General features: G+C 37.9%; 1 protein-coding gene across 2 annotated transcripts in view; it reads left to right on the top strand.

The window, feature by feature from the left end:
* The first annotated feature begins 1,352 nt into the window (after positions 1-1,352).
* LOC143023315 (serine incorporator 1-like) overlaps positions 1,353-23,409 on the top strand; it is a 92,530-nt gene continuing 70,473 nt past the window's right edge. For both annotated transcript variants that reach the window (XM_076181848.1, XM_076181849.1), the window contains exon 1: positions 1,353-1,504. In XM_076181848.1, the coding sequence (XP_076037963.1) occupies positions 1,469-1,504 (36 nt within the window). In that variant the 5' untranslated portion in view covers positions 1,353-1,468. The remainder of the gene's footprint in view (positions 1,505-23,409) is intronic.

Genomic DNA, 23,409 nt, shown 5'->3' on the forward strand with positions numbered 1-23,409 from the left:
GGTACAGGGCAGTCACAGAGTACGAGCCCCTTGTACTTCCTCGCTCCACACCAGGAAAAGTGGAAACTCTGCTCTTCCGTCTGCGGCTGGAGGACCGTTGTTTCTGGCAAATAAAGAACAACCCCACGACCGAAGAGAGAAGATGTCAACATTGCCGCCACCCAGAAGCCACCCTTGACCACTACCTCAAGCATTGCCCCGCAACTGCTTTTCTGAGGAGAGTGCCTCCGACAACATCTGAGGGTCTTGTGCGCCGCCTATGCAGCCACTAAGTCAGTACGAACTGCGTCGGCTGGTGTAGTGTCAGCCCCCCCTTTAAATTTTATATGTTTAATGTACTTATTCGTTATGTTAGGAAGGGTGCATTCACCGGGATGTGCATACTAGGTATGCACACCTAGTGAATGCATGAGTGGGCGTGGTCAAATCCCATGCTGTGTCCACGCCACACACACTCATACATTGAATCACCCCCTTCCCCTTTTACAATTTCTTATATATAAATTGCTACACATGTATTACTTGAACACACAGATCATGTTAGGAAGGGTGCATTCACCGAGATGTGCATACGTGTATCACATCCGTATGCACATCTTGTGAATGTATCAGTGGGTGTGGTTAAACCCACACACACTCATAATTTAAATCACCCTCCAAACGGGCTATCTACAAAAGCCCGTGGGAACTTAATTCCCTAATTACACACACACACACACTGTGTGACGGCCAGTCTGGTTTTGACCAGCGACGCGTCACTACAGCTGGTTCATCAGCAGAGCAGGATCTCATGCAAGCTAAGGAAACGAAGACAACAAAACTCTAGTTCGAGCAAATCCACTTATGGAATGCCCTTCCCGAGAATATTGTCACTGTCCCAACCATTTGCCAATAGCAAGACTCGATCAGTGCCTCTGGGCAACTAAGCAGAGAACACGTAAAACAGTTAGGTCGAAAATATGTTGAGAAATTATATACATATGCTTAAAAAACATGGCCATTGGTGAACATTATCATGTAATTTTATGTTATTAATTTGAATATTAACTTTCACACCCAAGATGTGTTAGAGAGATAGGAGCCACATACTATAGTCACTTGACCTCCCATTAAATTGAAATGGGTAAGCTTGCAACATTCCCTTTTCAGTAGTAGTCCCTGCAAGCCGTATTTGTTCGAATCCACCGCGTAGTCTTTGAGGTATTCACTTCCTTGTTCCACTTTTATATATTAAATTATTTTCTGACACTAAGGAATAACTCATAAAGAAGAAATAATATACTTTATTTTTGCACGCAAAATATATTCCTTACATAATAACATAATCCCTATACTCAACAACAAAGAAACAACAAACCTTGAGACAAGACCCGAGCACCAAGTAGCTACAAGCTAAAGTCAATTGCGAGTAAACAACGAAGCGACGAAGTATCTAACATTATAAAGACGTTCGAGAAATCCGAGAATCATGGGAGCAGTACTCGGTCTTTGTAGTGCAGCACAGGTAACAAATAACACGAAATAGTTTGTAGATGGAGCAGTTTCGTAGATATATGCTTTAATGCGTAATTTGTTGTCAGAGGTTGCGCAGGCTTAGGGGAACTGAGGTCTGAGTCAGCTGATCATGATGCTGCACTTCATTTATTCATAATCTGTACATAATGTCTTACTTTTAAATGTTATTTTATCCTTGGATATGACATCTTGAGTATGTAAAGGGCTTCTCTAGAATAGAAAAAATCACAAGATAGTTGGTGTTATGGTGATAAAGGACTTGTTTTTTTTTTCCTTTCTTTCTATTTCCTCCTGGACAAGTCACAAGGTTAAGTGCCTTACTCGAGGTTGGCGAGCCAGTGTAACTGAAAGGAATTACCAAACCCCACAGCATCATGACAACTTCACATGGCCCTGTAATTAATGGATATACAATCATAACAATGAAATATTCAGGATGATGGGTTTCAAGTATTTTCTTTTCATATCCTTATAATAATTGTCAGCCAAGATTCATTTGTTTTTCATGTATTTTATCCATCTCTCTTTTAAGGTTGTTTCACATATATTGGCTATTATAATCATCATTGACACTTCAATTTTTTCACTAAAAAATAAAGCTAATGTAAAAGATAGGAATGGAAACCGAAAAGAGTGAGTTATTTTGGAGAGTGCTGGACTTGAGGCTGAGAAAGTGGTATATCAAAAGAAAGGAAACACAGGAAAAAGAAAACAAGGAGGAAAAGGAAAAAAATTAAAAAGAACATATACCAACCCAGATGGACCAATTTCAGGATTAGATGAATTGAATAATAATCTGGTGGAAGAAAAACCAGATGCAATGGGAACTGTGGAGATGAAATGGCATTATTTTAGTTGTGCACACCTACACGATTCAGCAATAGAAAATTATTAATTTTGTAAATTATAAAACATCAATGTAATATGCAATTTTATTTGCAGAAATCAATAACAAAAAAGTTGCTAAGATCTATATACAGTCGAACCTCGAAAGCCTGGACCCCGAATACCCGGACCCTCGTATGACCAGTCGAAATTAACAAAGGGCGGACTTTTCAAGCAAAGTTCCCTATTTGTCCGGTAGGTGGCAGCGACAGCCGTACACGTGTACTCAAACCTGGCCCAGTCAAGCCGCCACCAGGGCTGCCATTTCGTAGAATTTTGTACCAAAACGTAGTAAAATAGCGGCATGTGGCAACTGCACAAGGACATGAATTTTTTTCTACTTATCAGCGTGCATACCTTCCGATATTTACAGTGTACATAATAAAAAATACAGTACAGTACACTGTATATACAGTACATTTACATGCCTGTATTACAGTTATTATTACAGAATTATTAGTATTATAGTATTATTATTACAGTATTGTTATTATTACAGTGTTAGAGTATTATTCATATGTGTTTCTATACCATATCATACATTACCTATAGGTATACTGCTACGAAAATCTACGGGTGTTAGGGAGATATTTTCGATGACCGGACTTTTGGCCTGACCGGACCACCCTTCCCCCCAATTAGCCCGGGCTTTCGAGGTTCGACTGCACTAACGAGTGAAGTCATGTCAGTTGAATGATGCGCCATGTTTGTATTGATAGATGCCAATGTTGTCGAAATGAAAGGATAAATTTATTCTAACCTAACCTATATTTAGTAATTCGGTACCTCAAATTCTAAGGATCATCCAGGTCATTGTCACGGATGCTGATGGCCTGATTATTATTATACCTCAGGCAATTAACAGATTACAGCAGAACCCCATGTTTTCTCATAAAGTCCAAGGAAGCTAATTGTCTTTGTAACAGTGCTTATTATCATCATGTGGAGGAGAACACCCTGTCCACAATGTGAAAGCCATTGTCTAACTGACAGTGACAGAACTGGACAGGTGACTGCATAGCATCCATACTGTATCCTAGTGGCTTTGTTCATCAGTAGATTTGCTTAGGTCTATTCATAAATTTGATAACTACTTCCTTCCTAAAAAAAATTTCCACTCTCATCTTGTTCTTGTATATTCACCTCTGGTTCTTTTGTATACTTTTGTGTTTTATATATATATATATATATATATATATATTTCTCTCCCTCTCTCTCCATCTCTCCTTGCCATGTCTTGTTTCCAGTGTACACCTTTTGTTGAACTATTCTTTTCTTTGTACATATCTTCTATTTATCTTTGGCTCATATTTTTCCACCCCATTGTAAATTGTCATGAAGATACTCCATTTCTTCTCAATTTCTTTAGTTTGATTGAAGCTCGTGCAATATAATTCTTTAGGGTATTTTTAAGGTTGGCAGAATTAGTTTTTGTAAAGTTGTCTTTGTAGTTAGTGTATTTCACTTCTTATTTCTGTCTTCCACTCCTCAGCATAAGTTCAAGGACCACATGATCACTCCTTCATATTCAGCAAGATTAGTTCAGTGTTTCAATCACGGAAACGAAATCTAGTCCTGTAGGATCTTTCTGTTTATATCATGTGTTTGATATCTAGTTGTATTCACCTAGTAGTAGTAGTGTACAGGATTGAGCAGTATTCATGGGGATCATATCTCTTTTCCTTCATTTGTCAAGCCTTGCCTTGAATAATTTTATTGTGTGGGTCTGGTTTATATATTGATCCAACTTATTCCACAAATCAGTGCTTCTGTTTGGAAAGCTACCTAACATCTTTTAAATGTGTTTATTTTTTCAGGGTATTACTATATCCTCATATTGATCTTTGACCTCATACCAGTAATTTCTCTAAACCTGTTTCCAGTTTAGGAATTTGCTCCTCCAGAGTGGAAAATCCCAGTTTCTTCAATCTTCCCTTATCTTTTTTAGACCAGGGATCATCATAGCTACTGCCTTATGTGTTTGTTTTCATAATTGTAGCATACAAAAAAAGATCATTGGGTCTTGTCTCTTACTCTCTAATTTATTATACCTAATTTCAAATTCATGTATGGTTCCAACTTGGTCAGTATCCTTATTTTTTAGTTTGAATTCATATATTGTTCCAGCTTGGTTTATCCCAGCTTCTAAGCTATTCCAGGTATTTATGTATCTGTATGGAAAACTATATCTTCACATCATTAGACATAATCTTCCTCAATTTTATGACTTCTTGAAGCCTTCCTACCCCTAATCAAAAGATTTCTTCTGTCACAGTAGACTATCCTATTAGCAACATGAATTCTGTGATCATATCACCACTTTCTCTTGTATCTTTCAAAGTTGGCTGATCCAGTGATTTTAGTCTCTCCTCGTATGGTTTATCTGCCAGGCTGGGAACCAATTTGGTTGCTGTCCTTTGTGTTCTCTTGATCTTGCTTATATCCTTCACTCTGTGTGGGGATTGTATCAGATAGATTCTCATTTTGGACAGATTATGGTTTCTAATTTTTTTATCACGTCATCCATACAGTGAAAAGCTACTTTAAGCTTTTGCAGCAGTCCTTACATGTCTCCCACAATCCTGTTAACATCTGTCAAATGACAGATTGTCTTTCATCAATTCTCCCAAATCTTTCTTCTCTTTTGCTTTTATAATGGATTCACTTCCAGAGGAATAGTTCTAAGATCTTTTAGAGCTATTTTCCTTTTCCAGTATTTTGAATTTTTAAAATTTAAATTATGCTTCCATTCTTGGTTCCATGTGAATATGGTGTCTAGATCTTTTAGTAATAACCTCCATTCCTCCCCATTTTTCACTCTTCACATGATTTTTGCATAATCTGCTGACATATTGACATAGCTTGTTGCACATTTCATCATTTCATTAACATAGAAAAGAAACATTATAGGTACTAGTACTGAATCATGTGTGTGTTTGTGATTCACCATGCTTTTGGATCATGGTGATATACAGCTATTACCCTCTCAAAAGAGAGCTCAGAGCTATGTATGACCAATATAGGGGTGCTGTGACCTTACATGTGCACAAACACCCAACTTCCCGCCCATGAGAGTTGGAGTAACAATTCAGTGCAGTGATACTGAAATTATTTCAGCCCTGTGCACTATTCAAACTTGGACCACTGTAGCAGCAGTTGCAAATGCTACCACTGTGCCAGCGAATGTGTATATTTACCTAGTTGTATCTTACAGGAAGAGGAGCTATGCTCATGGTGTCCCATCTTTATATTTGTATTTTGCAATATGTTTGTGAGAAGAAAGATGGATGTGTTGGCTTTGAGTGAAACTGAGTTGAGAGGGAAGGGCAAGTGTGAGTTTGGGAGTGTAGTTGGGAGGTTCTCAGGAGTGAAGAGAGGGGGAGGGAGAGAAGGGGTGGCTATACTAGTAAGTGAAGAGATAGGTAAATGTGTAGTGAAGGAAGTTTCTTCAAGGATAATGTGGATGAATGTGAAATGGGAAAGGAGATGTGGGTTTTTGTAAGTGTATATGGGCCTGGTAGTTAGAAGAGCATAGAAGAAAGGCAGGCTTTTTAGATAGATTTAAACGAGTGCATAGAGGGATTAGGGAGGAATGTCAATGTAGTAGTATTGGGAGACCTTAATGCTAGGGTAGGAAATGAACCAATTGACAGAGTGGTTGGGAAATGTGGAGTTCCAGTAAATAATCATAGTGGAGAGTTGATGGTGATGTGTCTAGGGAGTTGAGGATAGCAAATACAGTGTTTAGGAAGAAAGTCGAGCATAAGTATACATTAGAGAGGGTGGTGGATGGAAGGGTGGTAGATAGAGCATTAATGGACTATGTAGTGGTAGATAGGAGTATAATAGGAAGAGTACATGATGTACATGTGCTAAGGGGAGAGAGTGGGGGAATATCAGATCATGTTCTGGTGGAAGGTGAGAGTGGAGGATAGATAAGGAAAAGGACAAAAGGTAGGGAGGTGCTTAGAGTGAACTCTTTAAATGAAAAGGAGAAGGAGTACAAGAAGAAGCTGAGGGAGGAGTGGGAGGGAGTGAAGGATAGAGTAGAGCTCGGAGTGGAGGAGGAATGTGGATGGTTCAAGGAGGGAGTCACAAAGTGTGCAAGGATGGTGTGTGGAACAAGAAGGATGGGAGGAAATAGAAGGAAGTGTATTGAATGGTGGGATGAGGAAACAAAGAAGGTTGTAGAAGAGAAGAAGCGAGATTTCACAGATTGGTTACAAAATAGGATGAGGGAGTCATATGAGAGGTACAAAGAAAAGAGAAGAGAAGTAAAGCATAAGGTAAAGGAGGCAAAGAGGAGAGCAGATGTGAAATGGGGTAAGAGTATGATAGAAAATTTTGAAAGTAATAAAAAGATGTTTTGAAAAGAAATTAAGAGAGGAAGAGGAGATGAATCAAGTAGAGAAGAAAAGGTAAAAGGTGCAGATGGAGAGATGATAATGGAAGAGAAGGCAGTAAGGGGAAGATGGGCAGATTATTTTAGGGAGTTGCTAAATGTGAAGGAGGATAGAAAGGGAAAGATAGCTGCAGTGGGAAGTGCTAAGAAAATGAATGTGATGAGTGAGGAAAATGGAGGACAAATGAGGAAGGATGAAGTGAAGGCAGTTGTTAAGATGGTGAGAGCAGGTAAGGCACCTGATCTGGATGGATGCCATGCAAAATGTCTAAAAAAAAAAAAGGAGGTATAGTGATGGTGGTTTAGCTGGTGAGGTTATTTAATGTTTGCTGGAGAGAGGGTAGAGGACTGGAGGAGTGCCTGTATAGTTCCACTTTACAAGGGAAAAGGGGACAAGTGTGAATGTAGTAGTTTCAGAGGGATTAGCTTGTTAAGTGTAAGTGGGAAGGCTTATGGGAGGATCTTGATTGAGAGGATTAGGAGAGGAATAGAGGGAGTAATTGGTGAGGAACAGTGTGGATTTAGGACAGGTAGAAGTTGTGTAGATCAGATCTTTGTGGTAAGACAGATATGTGAGAAAGCTATAGGAAAAGGTAAGGATGTTTTTTGGGCTTTTATGGATTTGGAAAAGGCTTATGACAGGGTAGACAGGAAGACACTGGGAAGTTTTGCAGATATATGGGATAGGAGAAAAGCTTCTGGGAGCTGTCAAGAGTTTTTACGAGAGTAGTAGAGCATATGTCATGATTAGAAATGGAGAGTGTGAGTTGTTTGAGGTAAAGGTGGGGCTTCATCAGGGATGTGTTATGTCGCCCTGGCTGTTAAACTTATACATGGATGGGGTGGTGCAAGAAGTAAATGCAAGGGTAATGGGTCAGGGATTGGAGATGTTTAAAGAAAATGGAGAAAAGTAGGTGAGCCAGATGTTGTTTGCGGACAACACTGCGCTTGTAGCAGGATCAGAGGAGGGATTGAGGAAGTTAGAGAAATGAAAAGCAAAGAAAAAGGAGATTGATATACAACAAAATGGACTTTGGAAAACTTAAAAAAAAATCAAAATGCAAATTGGGAAAAATTCTACATTGAAGAGACAAAAGTGGAAGAGAAATGGGTGATCTTGATAGAAATCTATGATGATGGAGTAAATAGGTATGTACCAAGACAGAAACAAGAGAGGGTGTACATTAAATGCTTGGTCAACAGAAGATGCAGTGAGGCGAAAGAGACAAAACTTGGAAAAGATGGGGAAAAGATTAAAAAAAAAATGGAAAATGGTAAATATAAACTATAGAAATGTATATGTAAAAGTGCACAGAGAGGAAAAAAGAAACTATGAAAAAGACAGAAAATGTAAAGATCAACTCAAACTATTCTGTAGATATGTGAATGGTAAATTTAAAAATAAACAGGAAATGGTGAATCTACACCAAGGAAATACAGACTACACAGATTATCTAGAAATGGCTGAAGTCATGAACGATCACTTTCACTTAAAGTTGGTTTTCGCTAGAGAAAAAGTAGATCTGTTTTTACAGTTGAGAGTTCACAATCTTGGGAAGATGGACAACAAGAAAGATCACCCATGATGAAAGAAATAAAGATAATACAAAAAGAAATAAGAGACCAAATATAAAGCCTAGAAGTAAGAAAATCGCATGGACCAGATGGAATTGCAAATTGGATATTGAAAGAGTGTATAGATGAACTGACAGACAAACTATAAAAGATAATTGACTTCTCACTCAAAGAGGGAAAGGTGCCGCAAGATTGGAAAGATGCAAACATAGTACCAATATATAAAGGAGGAAATAGGGAGGATCCTACAAACTTCAGACCAGTATCCCTCCAAGCACAGCAAAAATATGCAAAAAGGTCATCGGGAACAAATGGACCAAACACTTGGAAGAAAACAAAATAATAAACCCCAAACAATTTGGCTTTAGAAGTGGAAGATCGTGCACCACAAACTAATTTGCTTTTACTTGAGATTGAGATAATACAAGAAAGAGATGGATGGGCAGATTGTGCCTTCTTGGATTTGCAGAAAGCAGTTGACAAAGTACCACTCAAAAAATTAAGAAGTAAAATTGAAAGAATAGGAGGAATTCAAGGCAAACTGTTGGAATGGGTGAAGGATTTCTTAACCGAGAGAAAAATGAGAGTGGTACTTAGAGACAAAAATTCGAAATAGGAAGATGTGAAAAGTGGCGTCCCACAAGGCTCTGTTTTGGCTCCTTTAATGTTTGCCATATATATAAATGATATGAATGAGGGAGTATTTTGTTATTTGAATTTTTTTTGCTGACAATGCCAAATTACTCGAGAGTAAGAACAGAAGAAGATTGCAGATCGCTGCAAGATGATTTGGGTAAAATATGGGAATGGAGTCGGAGATATGAGATGAACCTCAACATTAAAAAATGAAACATAATGGAATTTGGAAAAAGTACAAATAGAGTTTCGGGCCAATATAAAATTGGAAACAAAGAAGTCAAAAAAGTAAATTCAGAGAGGGACCAAGGAGTAATCATCTCAAGTGACTTGACACCTGACAAACATGTAAATAAATTATTTGGAGAGACTTACAACTTATTAAGATCAATGAAAGTGGCCTTCGACTACATAGATGAGGACATGGTTAAAAAAAATAGTTGTTACACTGTTAAGACTGAAATTAGAATATGCTGTATCAATGTGGGCACGTAGCACAAAATAGAACAAAAGAAAATTAGAAAGAATCCAAAGAGCAGCGACAAAAATGGCGCCTACACTGTCAAACCTGACATATGATCAAAGATTGGAGAAATTACAGTTGTCAACACTAGAATAGAGAAGGGAAAGAGGTTGATTTGTTGACCATTTTCAGAATTATGAAAGGGATGGAAGTTCTCGATAGAGACGACTTATTAAAGTGGGTCAGAAGAGAAACAAGAGGACACGAAAAGACACTAAAGACAGTACAGAAGAGACCTGAAAAATAATAGCTTCCCACATAGTCATTGGAACAAACTGAACAGAGAAACAGTGAATGCCAGAACAATACACGATTTTAAGAACAAACTGAATGTGGAGAGATACGAAGACTGGTCACTATGAGCATAGCTCTTGTCCCGTAAAATGCAACTAGGTAAATACACATTGGGACGAAGGAAGCGAACTGTGATTTCCCCCCATGAGGGAAATAATAATAACACAAGAAATAATGGAGCAATTAACAAACATTGATGTTAGGAAATCTCGCAGCCCAGACAGATTTACAAACTGGATACTAACAGAATGTAAAGAAGAATTAATGGACAAAATATATAATATAATAAGTTGCTCACTCAAAGAAAAATACCAAAGGACTGGAAAAGTGCCAACATTGTACCAATATATAAATGAGGAAACAAGGAAGAACCAACTAATTACAGACTGTTCTCCCTAACAAGCACTGTAGCCATAATTTGTAAGAAAATGATCAAGAATAGATGGGTAAAACACCTGGAAGAAAACAGTATAATAAACCTGAGACAATTTGGATTCAAACAAGGAAGATCATGTACCACAAATTTAATCAGTTTTTACTTGAGACTAATAGATATAATACAAGAAAGGGATGGATGGGCTAATTGTACTTTCCCTAGACCTACAGAAAGCCTTCGACAAAGTACCATACACAAAATTATTTAAAAAAAAAAACATAGGTGGGATACAAGGGAACCTATTAACCACTTCAGTACGGGACTTAAATCTCGCGGGCAGCAGCCAATGCCAGCCGTATGACGTAACGAAATAATATTCACATCATAAAATATAGTCGCCACTTATATCGATCGTTCTCTCTTTCACCCGCGAATTTTGAAAACCACAGAGAATGGGATTCAGGGCGCATTTGGGAGAATGTAAAAACACAGGGGCGACTACAATAAATATAATCAAGACGCCGATATGGCAGCGTCGCAAATCCACTTGCTCCTCATGACGCCTACGTGTGCGGCACCGTATGGAAGGGGTTAAAATGGATGGAGGACTTCCTGCATGGTAGAAAAATAAGAGTAGTATTCAGGTTGGAAGGAGATGATTAGTGGAGTCCTGCAAGGATCTGTATTGGCTCCAATAATGTTTGCTATTTATGTGAATGACATGGATGAAGATGTGGAATGTTACATGAGCTTCTTTGCAGATGATGCTAAATTGTTGAGGAAAGTAAAAATTGAAACAGACTGCAAATCACTCCAGAGAGACCTGAACAAGGTTTGGAAATGGAGTTGGAAGTGGTCTTCAACATTAAGAAATGTAGCATAATGGAGTTTGGTAAAAGTAAAAAAAGAATATCAGGACAATATACAATTGGAACTGACCTCTCTCAGTCCGCTCGTGACCTCAGCTAGAGACCTCGTTTTTCTGCACAGACACCAGCTAGCGAATACCTGTGAAATTTATATCTCCGAATAGTGTTAAGTGATTGTGTTGTGTTTTTTGTGATTGTATACGTATAGCGCTATACAGTTACAGATATAAGATAAAGTGCAGTGTTCTGTTTAAATTCAAAACAGTTTTCTGTTACCGTACTCCAAAGGTAGGAGAAATAGTATAAGGTAAGCAGAGTAAGCTTCGCGTATTTAGTTTATTAGAGACCGCTTTGATTTTTTGTTGTTGTTGACTAGTATTTTCTCTTTACCGTTTTTATTGCTGAAGGGGGAGCGAAATGGCTTGTGAAGGTTGCGTGAACCTAGAGGTCCGTCTCAGGATGTGTGAGGAGGAAATTCGTCTTCTCAGGAGTGCGCTCCGTGAGAAGAGTGAACCCTCCCCACAACCCAAAGAGCGTTCCACTTCTTCACCTACTGTCACTGCCATGAGCGAGTGGCGCTCCGTGGGGTCCCGTTTGTCGAGCCCGCGTTCGGTAGACGTGTGCTCTGTGGAGCAACCGCTGGCTCTAGCCAATCATTTTGCTCTACTGAAGGATGAAGTGGCTGAAAACCAGGAGTTCTTGGTGGTGGGGGACTCCATGGTTCGAGGCTATGACGACATCCTGCAGCGGAAGACTAAGCGACGTTGCAAGATTGTATGTCAACCGGGCCGTGGGATCGTCGATTGTACCCGGTCCATCAGGGAGCAAGGACGGAAGAACATGGTTACGATTGTTCATACGGGAAGTAACGATGTAGGTAGGGTGAGATCAGAGGAGCTTGTTCGGAATTACAAGGTCCTCCTTCAGGAGATGAAGGAACGTGGGAGCCGTCACGTAGTCTGTGGGATCCTCCCGAGGATCTACGCAGGCTCGTGTTGGAACAGTAGAGCCATAGGGATCAATGATAGGATATTGCAGTTGTGCACACAATTGGGATACCACTTTCTTGATCCTTGGTATCTCTTTTCTAGGCGCCATGACCTTTACGCTTCTGATGGGATCCACCTTACCCGCAGAGGCAAAGATGTTCTTACAAACCTCATTGTGGGAGTTTGTAATGAACTAGCTCCTTTTTTAGGGTAGAAGCCCAAAGGGAAGGGGAAATAGAATGTATTTGGGAAAACAGTGTAGAGTATAGCATTAATGTAGAACAATGTGCCACTATAGGACAAAATATAATTTTAGGATATAATGTCGCTAGAGGACGAAATGTCACATTAGGATATAATGTCATAGGACAAAATGTCACATTAGGATATAATGTCATAGGACAAAATGTCACAATGGGATGTAATGACAGTGGAGGACAAAAGATCATGATGGAAAGTAATGATAGTGGAGAACAAAATATCACGATAGGATGTAATGATAATGGAGGAGAAAATATCACGGTAGGATATAATGTCAGTGAAGGCCAAATAATTTTAGGAAGGGATACCAGACAGAATGTCAATGAAGGCCAAAATATCATGATAGGATGTTATGTCGCTAGAGGACGAAATGTCACAGTAGGATGTAATGTCATAGGACAAAATGTCACAATGGGATGTAATGACAGTGGAGGACAAAATATCACGATGGGAAATAATGATAGTGGAGAACAAAATATCACGATAGGATGTAATGATAATAGAGGAGAAAATATCACGGTAGGATATAATGTCAGTGAAGGCCAAAATATAATTTTAGGAAGGGATACCAGACAGAATGTCAATGAAGGCCAAAATATCATGATAGGATGTAATGACAGTGGAAGACAAAAGATCATTGGAAGACAAAAGATCACGATGGGATGTAATTATAGGGGAGGAAAAAATATTACGGTAGGATATAATGTCACTAGACAAAATATAATTATAGAAAGGGATGCTGGACATAATGTCACTGAACGATGGGAGGCCGGTGTAAATCACGGTGACGTAGGGGGACAAAATGTACAAAAGAGATCGGATGACCGTGATCGACCAGATGTCCGTGATGGGGGAAATGTTAATTTTGATAGGAGAAATGTTAATGAGGCATTGAATGTCAATGAAGGACCGAATGATAATAATATAGAGCAAGGTATAAATAAAAAAAACAAAATGATAATATAAGACATAATATTGAAACTCAAAATGTGTCAAAAAGAAATAATCATGAGTTTCTTAAAACCATGTACTTTAATGCTCATAGTATTAGGAACAAATTTCAAGAAATACAGGCGTATGTCAAAAGCGAAAATCTCGATATGATAGGAATTACTGAGACATGGTTAAATGGTACAGAGTTCGAAGCTGAATTTAATATTGCGGGATTTAAACACTTTCATCAGGATAGAAACCACAAGAAAGGTGGGGGTGTTTTTCACCTCCCCTAGTCACCACTGTCACTTAAATTTGACTTGTAATATCACTCGTCTCGAGGCCCCTTGCCTCTCGTTACGTGAGGTTCACTAATATTCAAGTTCCTCTTAAGTAGTAGGCCCAATGCCTTCTTTTTCCTGTAGTCTCACTATTTTCTAGGCCCCATGCCTATTCCTCTCGTCCTTTGGGTTAATAAAAGGATGGTGAATTTTCTTTCTTCTTTCACTGTAATTTCACCTTAGCTTACACTCGGGATCTCTTTTCTCTCGTCTCTACATCGTCTCCTGATCCTCTCTCCTTACACCCTCTCTATATCTTCTCCCTATATCTTCTCTATCTCTTCTCTGTAGAACGTCTGACGAGATCCCGTATCTTACGCTAAGCTACCTTCGTCTGACGTCACTAATTTTTCTAAACCAATCCCCGGTGACTTCTCAAATAAATGTCACTCCTTATGGGCGTGACTTTGAATTCATGCACCAATAGTTTTTTCCTCCTTCTGCACCTTGCACCAATCCAGAAAGCCATTTCAATGCCACTAGCAAAAATTGTTTACCTCAGCATTAGTCAAACGAAGGTAACCCGCGCTTACAATGTTGTGATTACATAAGCGATTATAAAAACAGTCACCACCGTCGGTGTGTTTACATAGACAAAACGTCGCCCTCACCTAGACATAACATTGCCCTCTTCGGAGGCGTCGAGTCTGAGTTATTCTACTGCCCTAGCTCATTTCCATTCGTACACTACCGGCCTCTTACAGGGCTCGGCAGCTACCCTTGGTCGTCCCGACCAATTTCTTATTTCCCTCTTACAGGGCTTGCTAATATATTTCTAGAATAAGCTAATCTACCCTTGCGTTATTGTTAATCTATCTTCCAAAATACATCATTCATGCTATAAATTGGGAATAATACATAAACATAATACCTATAAATGTGAATAACATGCATCTCAATATATATATAAGGTATTGAATTAAGCGGTTACATGGTTGATTTGCTTTGACAGAGCCAATCTCCGGAATACAACAAAGGCAATCAGTGCTGCCACTAACACTGAAAGTAAGGGTATGATTAGGATTGGTAACATATGTAAATCATTTGAGGGAGATCTTGACAATGGTCTTCTCTTAATTTTCAAGGGAGGAGAGTTTTCAGGCAATGTGAAGTTGAAGGTTGAAATGTAGGTGTCCTCGGTTAAATGCATTGTATTAAGGGTATTAGAAATGGTGGAAATAGTGTCTGCATGCAATTCGCAGTTATCTTGAATAGAGACAAGACCTTCAACCAAATCCAATTTAGGACTCAACCCGGGACAATTTATTGATACCTTTGTCTTGTTAGGGAAAAACAGGTAATGAGATCCTTGTATGTTACAATGAGGGATCTGGTCTACCAAAATTCGTTGGTAATGACAATTGTTCATAACAGACATATTCCTAACCAGAGAGTTCATGCGAAGCCTCTCGGAACACAAAAGAGATCATGCTTTCTCTTAGATTGTCTACAGTAGGGATGTAATTGATTATAAAATTCACTATGAGCACTAACTTTAAATTCTGAATGGTTTATCATCTTTTCAATAGCAATTAATTTGCAAAACACACTAATCTAGGGTTCGAGTGTCTCTTCTTGTTCAATATTATTTCCAACACACTTCATTTTCAAAGACAGTCTCATTATTTTAAAATGGTCACAATACTCATGTGTGTACTCAGATGAGAGGTCCTTAAGTCCTTAAGGTTCCAAGTCTGACCACAGCAGATCCTAAGTTTTAGGTTTCCATGTATCTGCTTGACACCAAGTTCCAGTTGTTTAGGTCTCCCATCCCAAATACATATAAATGGTCAATACTATCTGTAAAATACATCAAGATTAATATTCAACTCTTGAAAAATATCATTATAATATTCTCCATATTCTCCAGGGTTATCAATATTTATGCACAAAGTATTACTATAATCATCTTCATAGATCTGCAAGCTAAATTAACTTATGTCATCTAAATGTCCTACCAATTCTTCTCTTGATTCTAAATGTTTAAGTTTAAACTTGTTTCCACCTGCAGAATCAATTACCCTATATGGACCAGTGTACCTTAGTGAAAGTTTATTATTGGGTGAGGTTGCTTTGACCATTACTAATTCCCCAATTTTCAATTTTAGTTTACGAGCTATTTTGTGTTGTTGTTCCCTCATCTCTTGTGAATACACCTGCATATGTTTCCTAACTCTTTGGTGAATACTTTGAAGAGTATTTATCCTATTGGATATATAATCATCCATATTATATATGGGTTTTTGCTCTGCTGTCAACATTTCATATGGCAGAGTTTTGTCCTCCCCAAAAATTATAAAATGAGGTGTATCCCCAGTTGCTACATTAATTTGATTGTTCAGGGTACACTTAACACAAGGAATCCAAGTATCCCAAGTTACACTATGAGGACTTATTAGGGTTCTAAGACATATAATTATCTTTTTGTTTAACCTTTCTACTACTCCATTACTTTGGGGATGGTTAACGAGTATATTGACTTTCTTGATGTGGAACACATTACATAGATTTTCCAAGATTTTGTTATTAAATTCAGTCCCATTATCTGAAACTAGGATGTTAGGTGTAGTAAAATTACAGATTATCTGATCATAGATTACGGAAGCAATAGTTTCAGCTTTCTTATTGATTATGGGTTGTAATATACAAAATCTTGAAAAATAATCAATAGCAACAAATAGGTATTTAAAGCCGTTCTCGGTTAGTGGTAATTCCAAAGTATCCATGTGAACTCTTTCCCAAGGTTTCTGTGGAATGGGATAGGTGAGTATAGGAGCAGGTTTTGGTGTATTTCCCTTCACCTTTACACATTTTACACATTTTTCTATATAATCATATATAGTTTTCTTCATACCTAACCAAAAGTACTTAAGTTGTGCCTGTCTATAAGTTTTATCCTTTCCAGGATGTGAACTACAATCACTATCATGAAGTAACTTCAATATCTCATTTACCAGAGTTTGTGGTATAACCAACTGATTTACTTGACCTCTAGAAATATCTTTCCCATTTACAAATGTTTTCCTATACAAAATTCCATTAATCAAATGAAATTCCTCTATCTTATACCCCTTTGGTAGCTTTGGAGGATCTCCTCTTGGGTTCATCAAATGCTTGATTATTGAATCACATGTCTCATCATCTCCCTGTTCTCTTATTAGCATTTCTTCATCTAAAGTTACTAATTCTTCTATACTACAAACAAAATTAATCAACCCTGTCCCAGTCATTGGTTGACTAATGTTTCTAGAAAGTGGATCTGCTACATTCCTTCTACCCGGAATATAATTAAATTGAACATCATAGCACTGAAGTATCGCAAACCATCTAGCAAGTCTGCCTCTAAGATTCTTATGCTTAAATAAGTTCTGAATAGCTGTGTGATCAGTCCAAACTCTGATGGGATACCCTAGTATCATATCCCTAAAACTTTCTAAAGAATAAATTACTGCTAAAGTTTCTCTTTCAGTTATAGAATAGTTCCTCTCTGCACTATTACAAAGTCTGGATGTGTAAGCTATGGGTTTTAAAGTTCCATTTCTCTCTTGCATTAGTATGCCTCCTAACCCTATGTCAGACGCATCAGTACAAAGAATAAATTCTTTTTCATAGTCGGGGAAAATTAAAATAGGTGAACTTGTGAGTTTATCTTTCAACTTGTCAAAAGCTTGCTGTTGCGCAGGTCCCCATATGAACTTTGAGTCCTTTCTCAACAAAGAACTTAGTGGATTAGCAATGTCAGCATAACTTTGAATGAATTTTCTATAATATCCTGTTAATCCCAAAAAGCTCCTAACCTTGTCTACATTGATCGGAACTGGAAAATTCTTGACAGCGTCCACCTTTGAATTTACTGTACTCAGTCCGTGTCTGTCTATCTTATGTCCTAAGTAAATGACACTGTCTTGCAAGAACTTACATTTTTCAAGTTTTACTTTTAACCCAGCTTCTCCTAGTCTTGAGAATATCAAATCTAATTTCTTAAAGTGCTCCACTGCAGTCTGAGAAACTATTAAAATGTCATCTAGAAATACACTGGCAGTGTTTCCTAACAATCCATCTAGAATAGTATTCATTAATCTCATGTAAGTTAATGGACTATTACATAACCCAAATGGCATTCTCTTGAACTCATAATGTCCTGTTGTAGTAGAAAATGCTGTGAACTCTCTTGAATCTTCATGCAATTCTATTTGCCAAAAAGCTGATTTGATATCTATAGTACTAAAATATCTATTCTCAGTTCCCAAACTTCTCAAAATGTCACCGATAATGGGTAATGGTAACCTGTCACGAATGGTGTGCTTATTCAGTTCCCTGTAATCAATAACTGGTCGCATAGTCCCATCAGACTTTGGTACTAAGATCAACGGAAAATTCCACTCACTCTTACTATGTTCAATAATATCCTGTGATAACATTTCAGTGATGAGTTTATCTACTACAGCTAATCTAGAGTGAGGAACTCTGTAGGCTGGTATGTAGATAGGTTGTGTTCCTGGTTTTAACTTAATGTGATGTTTTAAAACAGTTGTTTTGCCTAAGGCGTCCCCCGGCAAAGCAATTGCTTTTTTATGTTTCATAAGCAAAGCAAATAAAGCTTCATCCAACTCAGGGCAATTAGTTGATTGTAATAATTCTTTATATCTATTTCTTAAGTCTATGCCTTCTTGTACTGAGCAAATTGATGAAGTTGGTAATTCTATCTCCTCACTATTCTCATTTAAAATCTTAATAGGTTTAGTACACACCTGAATACATCCTATTTGTGTACCTTTCTTTAAAACTATCTCTTTATTCATAGTATTAATTACTAATACTTCTACTCTGTTCTTATTTGTCTTATAAATCCCTGAGTCCCACTTCAATCCTTTAAGTTTAACTGATTCTGGGACTGTAATTACTTCAGAGTCTACATTGATTCCTTTCAAACACACTTCAACCTTATTAATTGACATGGGATGTAACAATGTCGACCTTGTTAATCCGCAATCTGCAATTCTCAAGGCATCTGTGGTTAATAATTTAGTAATCTCTGGGATTTCTTGAACTTCTGAGTTGGGTTCACAAATTGTTTTACTTTCTGTAGGGTTGGACCGCTCGGCCTCGCTATCTAGGATAGAAATGTTATCTAAGGATTCATTGATTCCTGTCACTGGTCTTAAGTCTGGTTGATTTAAGAATGGGATTAACTGTGACTTCACTAAAATTCCTAAGTCAGCAGGACAAATTACCATGTTTTCTTTTCTCATAGTTGCAAATCCTATCAATAAATCTCCTGGAAAAACAGACTCTTCTACCACTATCACTGGGATGTACAATTGTTCATTTGTATATAAGGCAACTTCTAGCTCAATCTTGCCTAATGTTTTTAACTGATTTCCAGTTACACCTTGCAATGTGTAACGGATTGGTTCCAACATTTTCACTCCTGGGTTCAACTGGTTTAAAACTTTACTAGTAATTACATTAACTACAGACCCTGTATCAATAAAAATTTGAATAGGCTTATTGAACACTTTACCCGCAATGAGAGGTCCTACAGAAGTTTTACCAACAGTAATTATCAGTTTGTCAGTTTCTTTCATCTCCCTTGCATTCCCATATTTAACACAATACCGCCTATCGGTATATATATGGGGAGGTCTGAAATGGTTTATTCTGTGTCTGGGGGTTTTCCTCTTAGCCCTGGGGGTACCCGAAAATTTCGGCACTCATGAGTTCTGTGTCCGATTTTATTATGGTAAATACAGAATGGAGGGTTCCTACATTGATACTCATTGTGACCTTCGTATTTGCAATTTCTGCAAATAATCCCATAAAAACATTCTTGTGCCTTGTGTCCCCAAGCATTACAATTAAAACATAGGATTCTGGTATCCCTATCCCTAGATGGACTTCTAGCATGCCGCCTATGTCCTACTTCTGTTTTCTTAAACTCTCTAGAGTTCCTATATTGGCTTTGTTGATTTATAGGCATTACATATGGGTTTATTGTTCTGGTCTCACTGTATCCTTGAAGAAGATAATCTACTTCTCCTAAACAGATATTTGATTTTAAATCTTTGTACAGCCTTTCTGCTGTTAAGTCATCAGAATTCTTTGCCAATAAGCTAAATGTAATCAATTTGATTACCTGTGAGATTTCCATCTTCTCACTAGATCTTTCTATCCAGTCTGAATCTTTCAAGATAGAATTCATGTCTTTTGACCATCTATCTAATCTAGCTAAGTACTCTGTGTCAGTTTCACTTGTCCTAACTTCCTTAATCATTTTTACCAATGATCTAATAGGATCCTGATCACATTTGGACATGAAATGTTTAAGAAAGGCTTTCTTGTAATTATCATATTGATTAATTAATTCCATTTGCTGAAAGTTAATGACAAACCTCGCCCTTCCATGCTCTGGATCTATATTCTCCTTGAGAATCTCAATCTTACGATTCTCATTTGTAATGTTTTTACTAACTATAAGTGTGTCAATAAGGTTCAAGAACTTGTTTACACCATATGTGTTAGACTCTCCTGTGAATTTTGGAATATTTGTATTTGATGTGTGAATTTCGTGTCTCAACACGTTAGAATTCTGAGGGGTACTCATACTTTACTAATACCTTGCTTTAGCCTGGCTGCTTGCGATGTCGCTTCGTGATGTCAATGTCTGGTTTGACGTCCTTCTACGGTCTTGTCATTCCTCAACGACGTTGTTCCTCCTCCATCACACACTCTGCCTTGAAGACCGCCTTGTAGATGATGATCTCCTTGAAGAATCTTGAAGAATGCTTGTTCCCAACGTAGCAGTTACTTGAAGTTGTAGATTTCTCTCGTAGTCGTAATACACTCTTGATTTTGGTTGTCTTGTTCCCGTAGACTTCTGGCGCCACTTCTCTTCGGAGGTGTTTAACACCCAGTTCGTTCCACCGCTGAGCACCACTTTCACCTCCCCTAGTCACCACTGTCACTTAAATTTGACTTGTAATATCACTCGTCTCGAGGCCCCTTGCCTCTCGTTACGTGAGGTTCACTAATATTCAAGTTCCTCTTAAGTAGTAGGCCCAATGCCTTCTTTTTCCTGTAGTCTCACTATTTTCTAGGCCCCATGCCTATTCCTCTCGTCCTTTGGGTTAATAAAAGGATGGTGAATTTTCTTTCTTCTTTCACTGTAATTTCACCTTAGCTTACACTCGGGATCTCTTTTCTCTCGTCTCTACATCGTCTCCTGATCCTCTCTCCTTACACCCTCTCTATATCTTCTCCCTATATCTTCTCTATCTCTTCTCTGTAGAACGTCTGACGAGATCCCGTATCTTACGCTAAGCTACCTTCGTCTGACGTCACTAATTTTTCTAAACCAATCCCCGGTGACTTCTCAAATAAATGTCACTCCTTATGGGCGTGACTTTGAATTCATGCACCAATAGTTTTTTCCTCCTTCTGCACCTTGCACCAATCCGGAAAGCCATTTCAATGCCACTAGCAAAAATTGTTTACCTCAGCATTAGTCAAACGAAGGTAACCCGCGCTTACAATGTTGTGATTACATAAGCGATTATAAAAACAGTCACCACCGTCGGTGTGTTTACATAGACAAAACGTCGCCCTCACCTAGACATAACATTGCCCTCTTCGGAGGCGTCGAGTCTGAGTTATTCTACTGCCCTAGCTCATTTCCATTCGTACACTACCGGCCTCTTACAGTGTTCTATTGTACGTTAAAAACAATGTTCATGCTTGTGTTTTAGAGAAAGTGAAACAGGATGCATATGATAGTTTGTGGGTTGAGTTAACCCAAACAAATGGACAAAAAATGAATATAGGTGTAATATATAGGCCAAAGACATTATCATTAGCAGACGACAAACTGTTATTTCAAGAACTGTCTAGTTTCTGCAACCGGGATTTATTGATAATGGGTGATTTCAATTTTACTGACATTGATTGGATGACCCTTGAACATGGCCATATAGGTAATCGCTTGATTGATTTTCTTGGTGACAATTACTTAATTCAGCATGTAAAAGAGCCCACAAGATATGGAAACTTACTCGATCTATTGATCACTAGCCGCGAAAGCATGGTAAGTGATGTAGAAGTCGGTGAATCTGTTGCAAATAGCGATCACAACTTAGTCAGATTCAAACTCCTAAACAATTTTAGAATAGATACTTGTGCTTCTAAAATACCCGATTTCAGTAAAGCTCAGTTCATAGGACTACGTCAGGAGCTTCAGCTTACAGATTGGGAGGCAAAATTAAACGAAAGGCCTGTAGATCAGATGTGGGAAATATTTCAAAATACGCTCACTAAGATGATTCAAACTTACATTCCTTTTAAGGACAGACGTCCCCCAAATCAGGCTCGCCCAAAGTGGCTCGACAAAGAAACTGAAAAAAGTATTGCTAAAAAGAGACAGGCTTATAAGAAATATAAGTGCTCGGGTGCAACTAATGACTATGAAAGTTATGTATCAATACAGAGAGATTTAAAAAAGACAATAAGAAAAAGAAAACGACAATATGAAATGAACATCGCTGATAAATCCAAAGAGAATCCCAAAGAATTCTATAGTTACATTAGAGATAAAAAGGTTGTTAGGAATCACATTGGTCCACTATTATCTGCTGACGGTCAACTTGAATATTCAAATGAAGGAATGTGTAATATCTTAAACAATTTTTTTAGCTCTGTATTCGTAAACGAAACACCTCAAAGTGAACTCCAAACTGAAACCTGTGAAAAGTCTGGGGTAAACTTACTCACTACGGTAAATATAACAAAAGAAAAAATTAAAAGGTGTATAGACAAACTCAAAGTTAATAAAACACGAGGGCCTGACGGTTGGCATCCAAGAATCTTAAAGGAAATGAAAAATGAGACTGTTGTTCCATTAGAAATTATTTTCAAGAAATCCATCATATCCGGAGATGTCCCAAGAGAATGGAAGCTAGCTAACGTTACTCCCATATTCAAAAAAGGTGACAAAAAGAAACCAAATAACTATAGGCCTATAAGTTTGACTTCAATCGTAGGAAAAATAATGGAAACTATCATCAGAGATGCTATCGAACATCATTTAGAAAGTAACCGTTTGATAAATGATAGCCAGCATGGTTTCAGACGGAAACGTTCTTGCGTGACTAACTTACTCGAATTCTACAACACGGTTATCTCAAATTATGACAAAAGAAACAATATAGATTAAATATATCTAGACTTTGCAAAAGCTTTTGATACTGTCCCACACGAAAGACTACTTACTAAATTAGCTTTGCATGGAATAAGTGGTAGCCTATTAGGTTGGACTAGTAATTGGTTGAATGGTCGAAAACAGAGAGTTGTTTTAAATGGAAAAACTTCTGGATGGAAAAGTGTTGCAAGTGGAGTTCCTCAGGGTTCCGTTCTTGGGCCACTTCTATTCATAGTATATATAAATGATATAGACCATGGACTAAAATCTACTGTTTCCAAATTTGCTGATGATACAAAACTGTGCGGAGTGGCAAATGATCACTCAAACCAATTAGATATTCAAGAAGATTTAGATCAATTACAGCAATGGTCTGAAAAGTGGCTAATGAAATTTGACACAAGTAAATGCAAGGTAATTCACATAGGTAAAAATAACAGTAAGTACGATTACAAGTTATTTGGAAATTCGTTAACAAAAGTGGATAGTGAAAAAGATCTCAGCGTAATTATCAGTAATGACCTCAAATGATCCAAGCAATGTATTTCAGCCTCTGAGAAAGCAAATAAGATTCTGGGACTGATTGCACGATCTTTTGATTTCAAAAGTCCATCACTCAT

Source organism: Oratosquilla oratoria, unplaced genomic scaffold (assembly GCF_046742065.1).
Source record: "Oratosquilla oratoria isolate Oo_2021 unplaced genomic scaffold, ASM4674206v1 SCAFFOLD45, whole genome shotgun sequence".
Taxonomy (NCBI): domain Eukaryota; kingdom Metazoa; phylum Arthropoda; class Malacostraca; order Stomatopoda; family Squillidae; genus Oratosquilla; species Oratosquilla oratoria.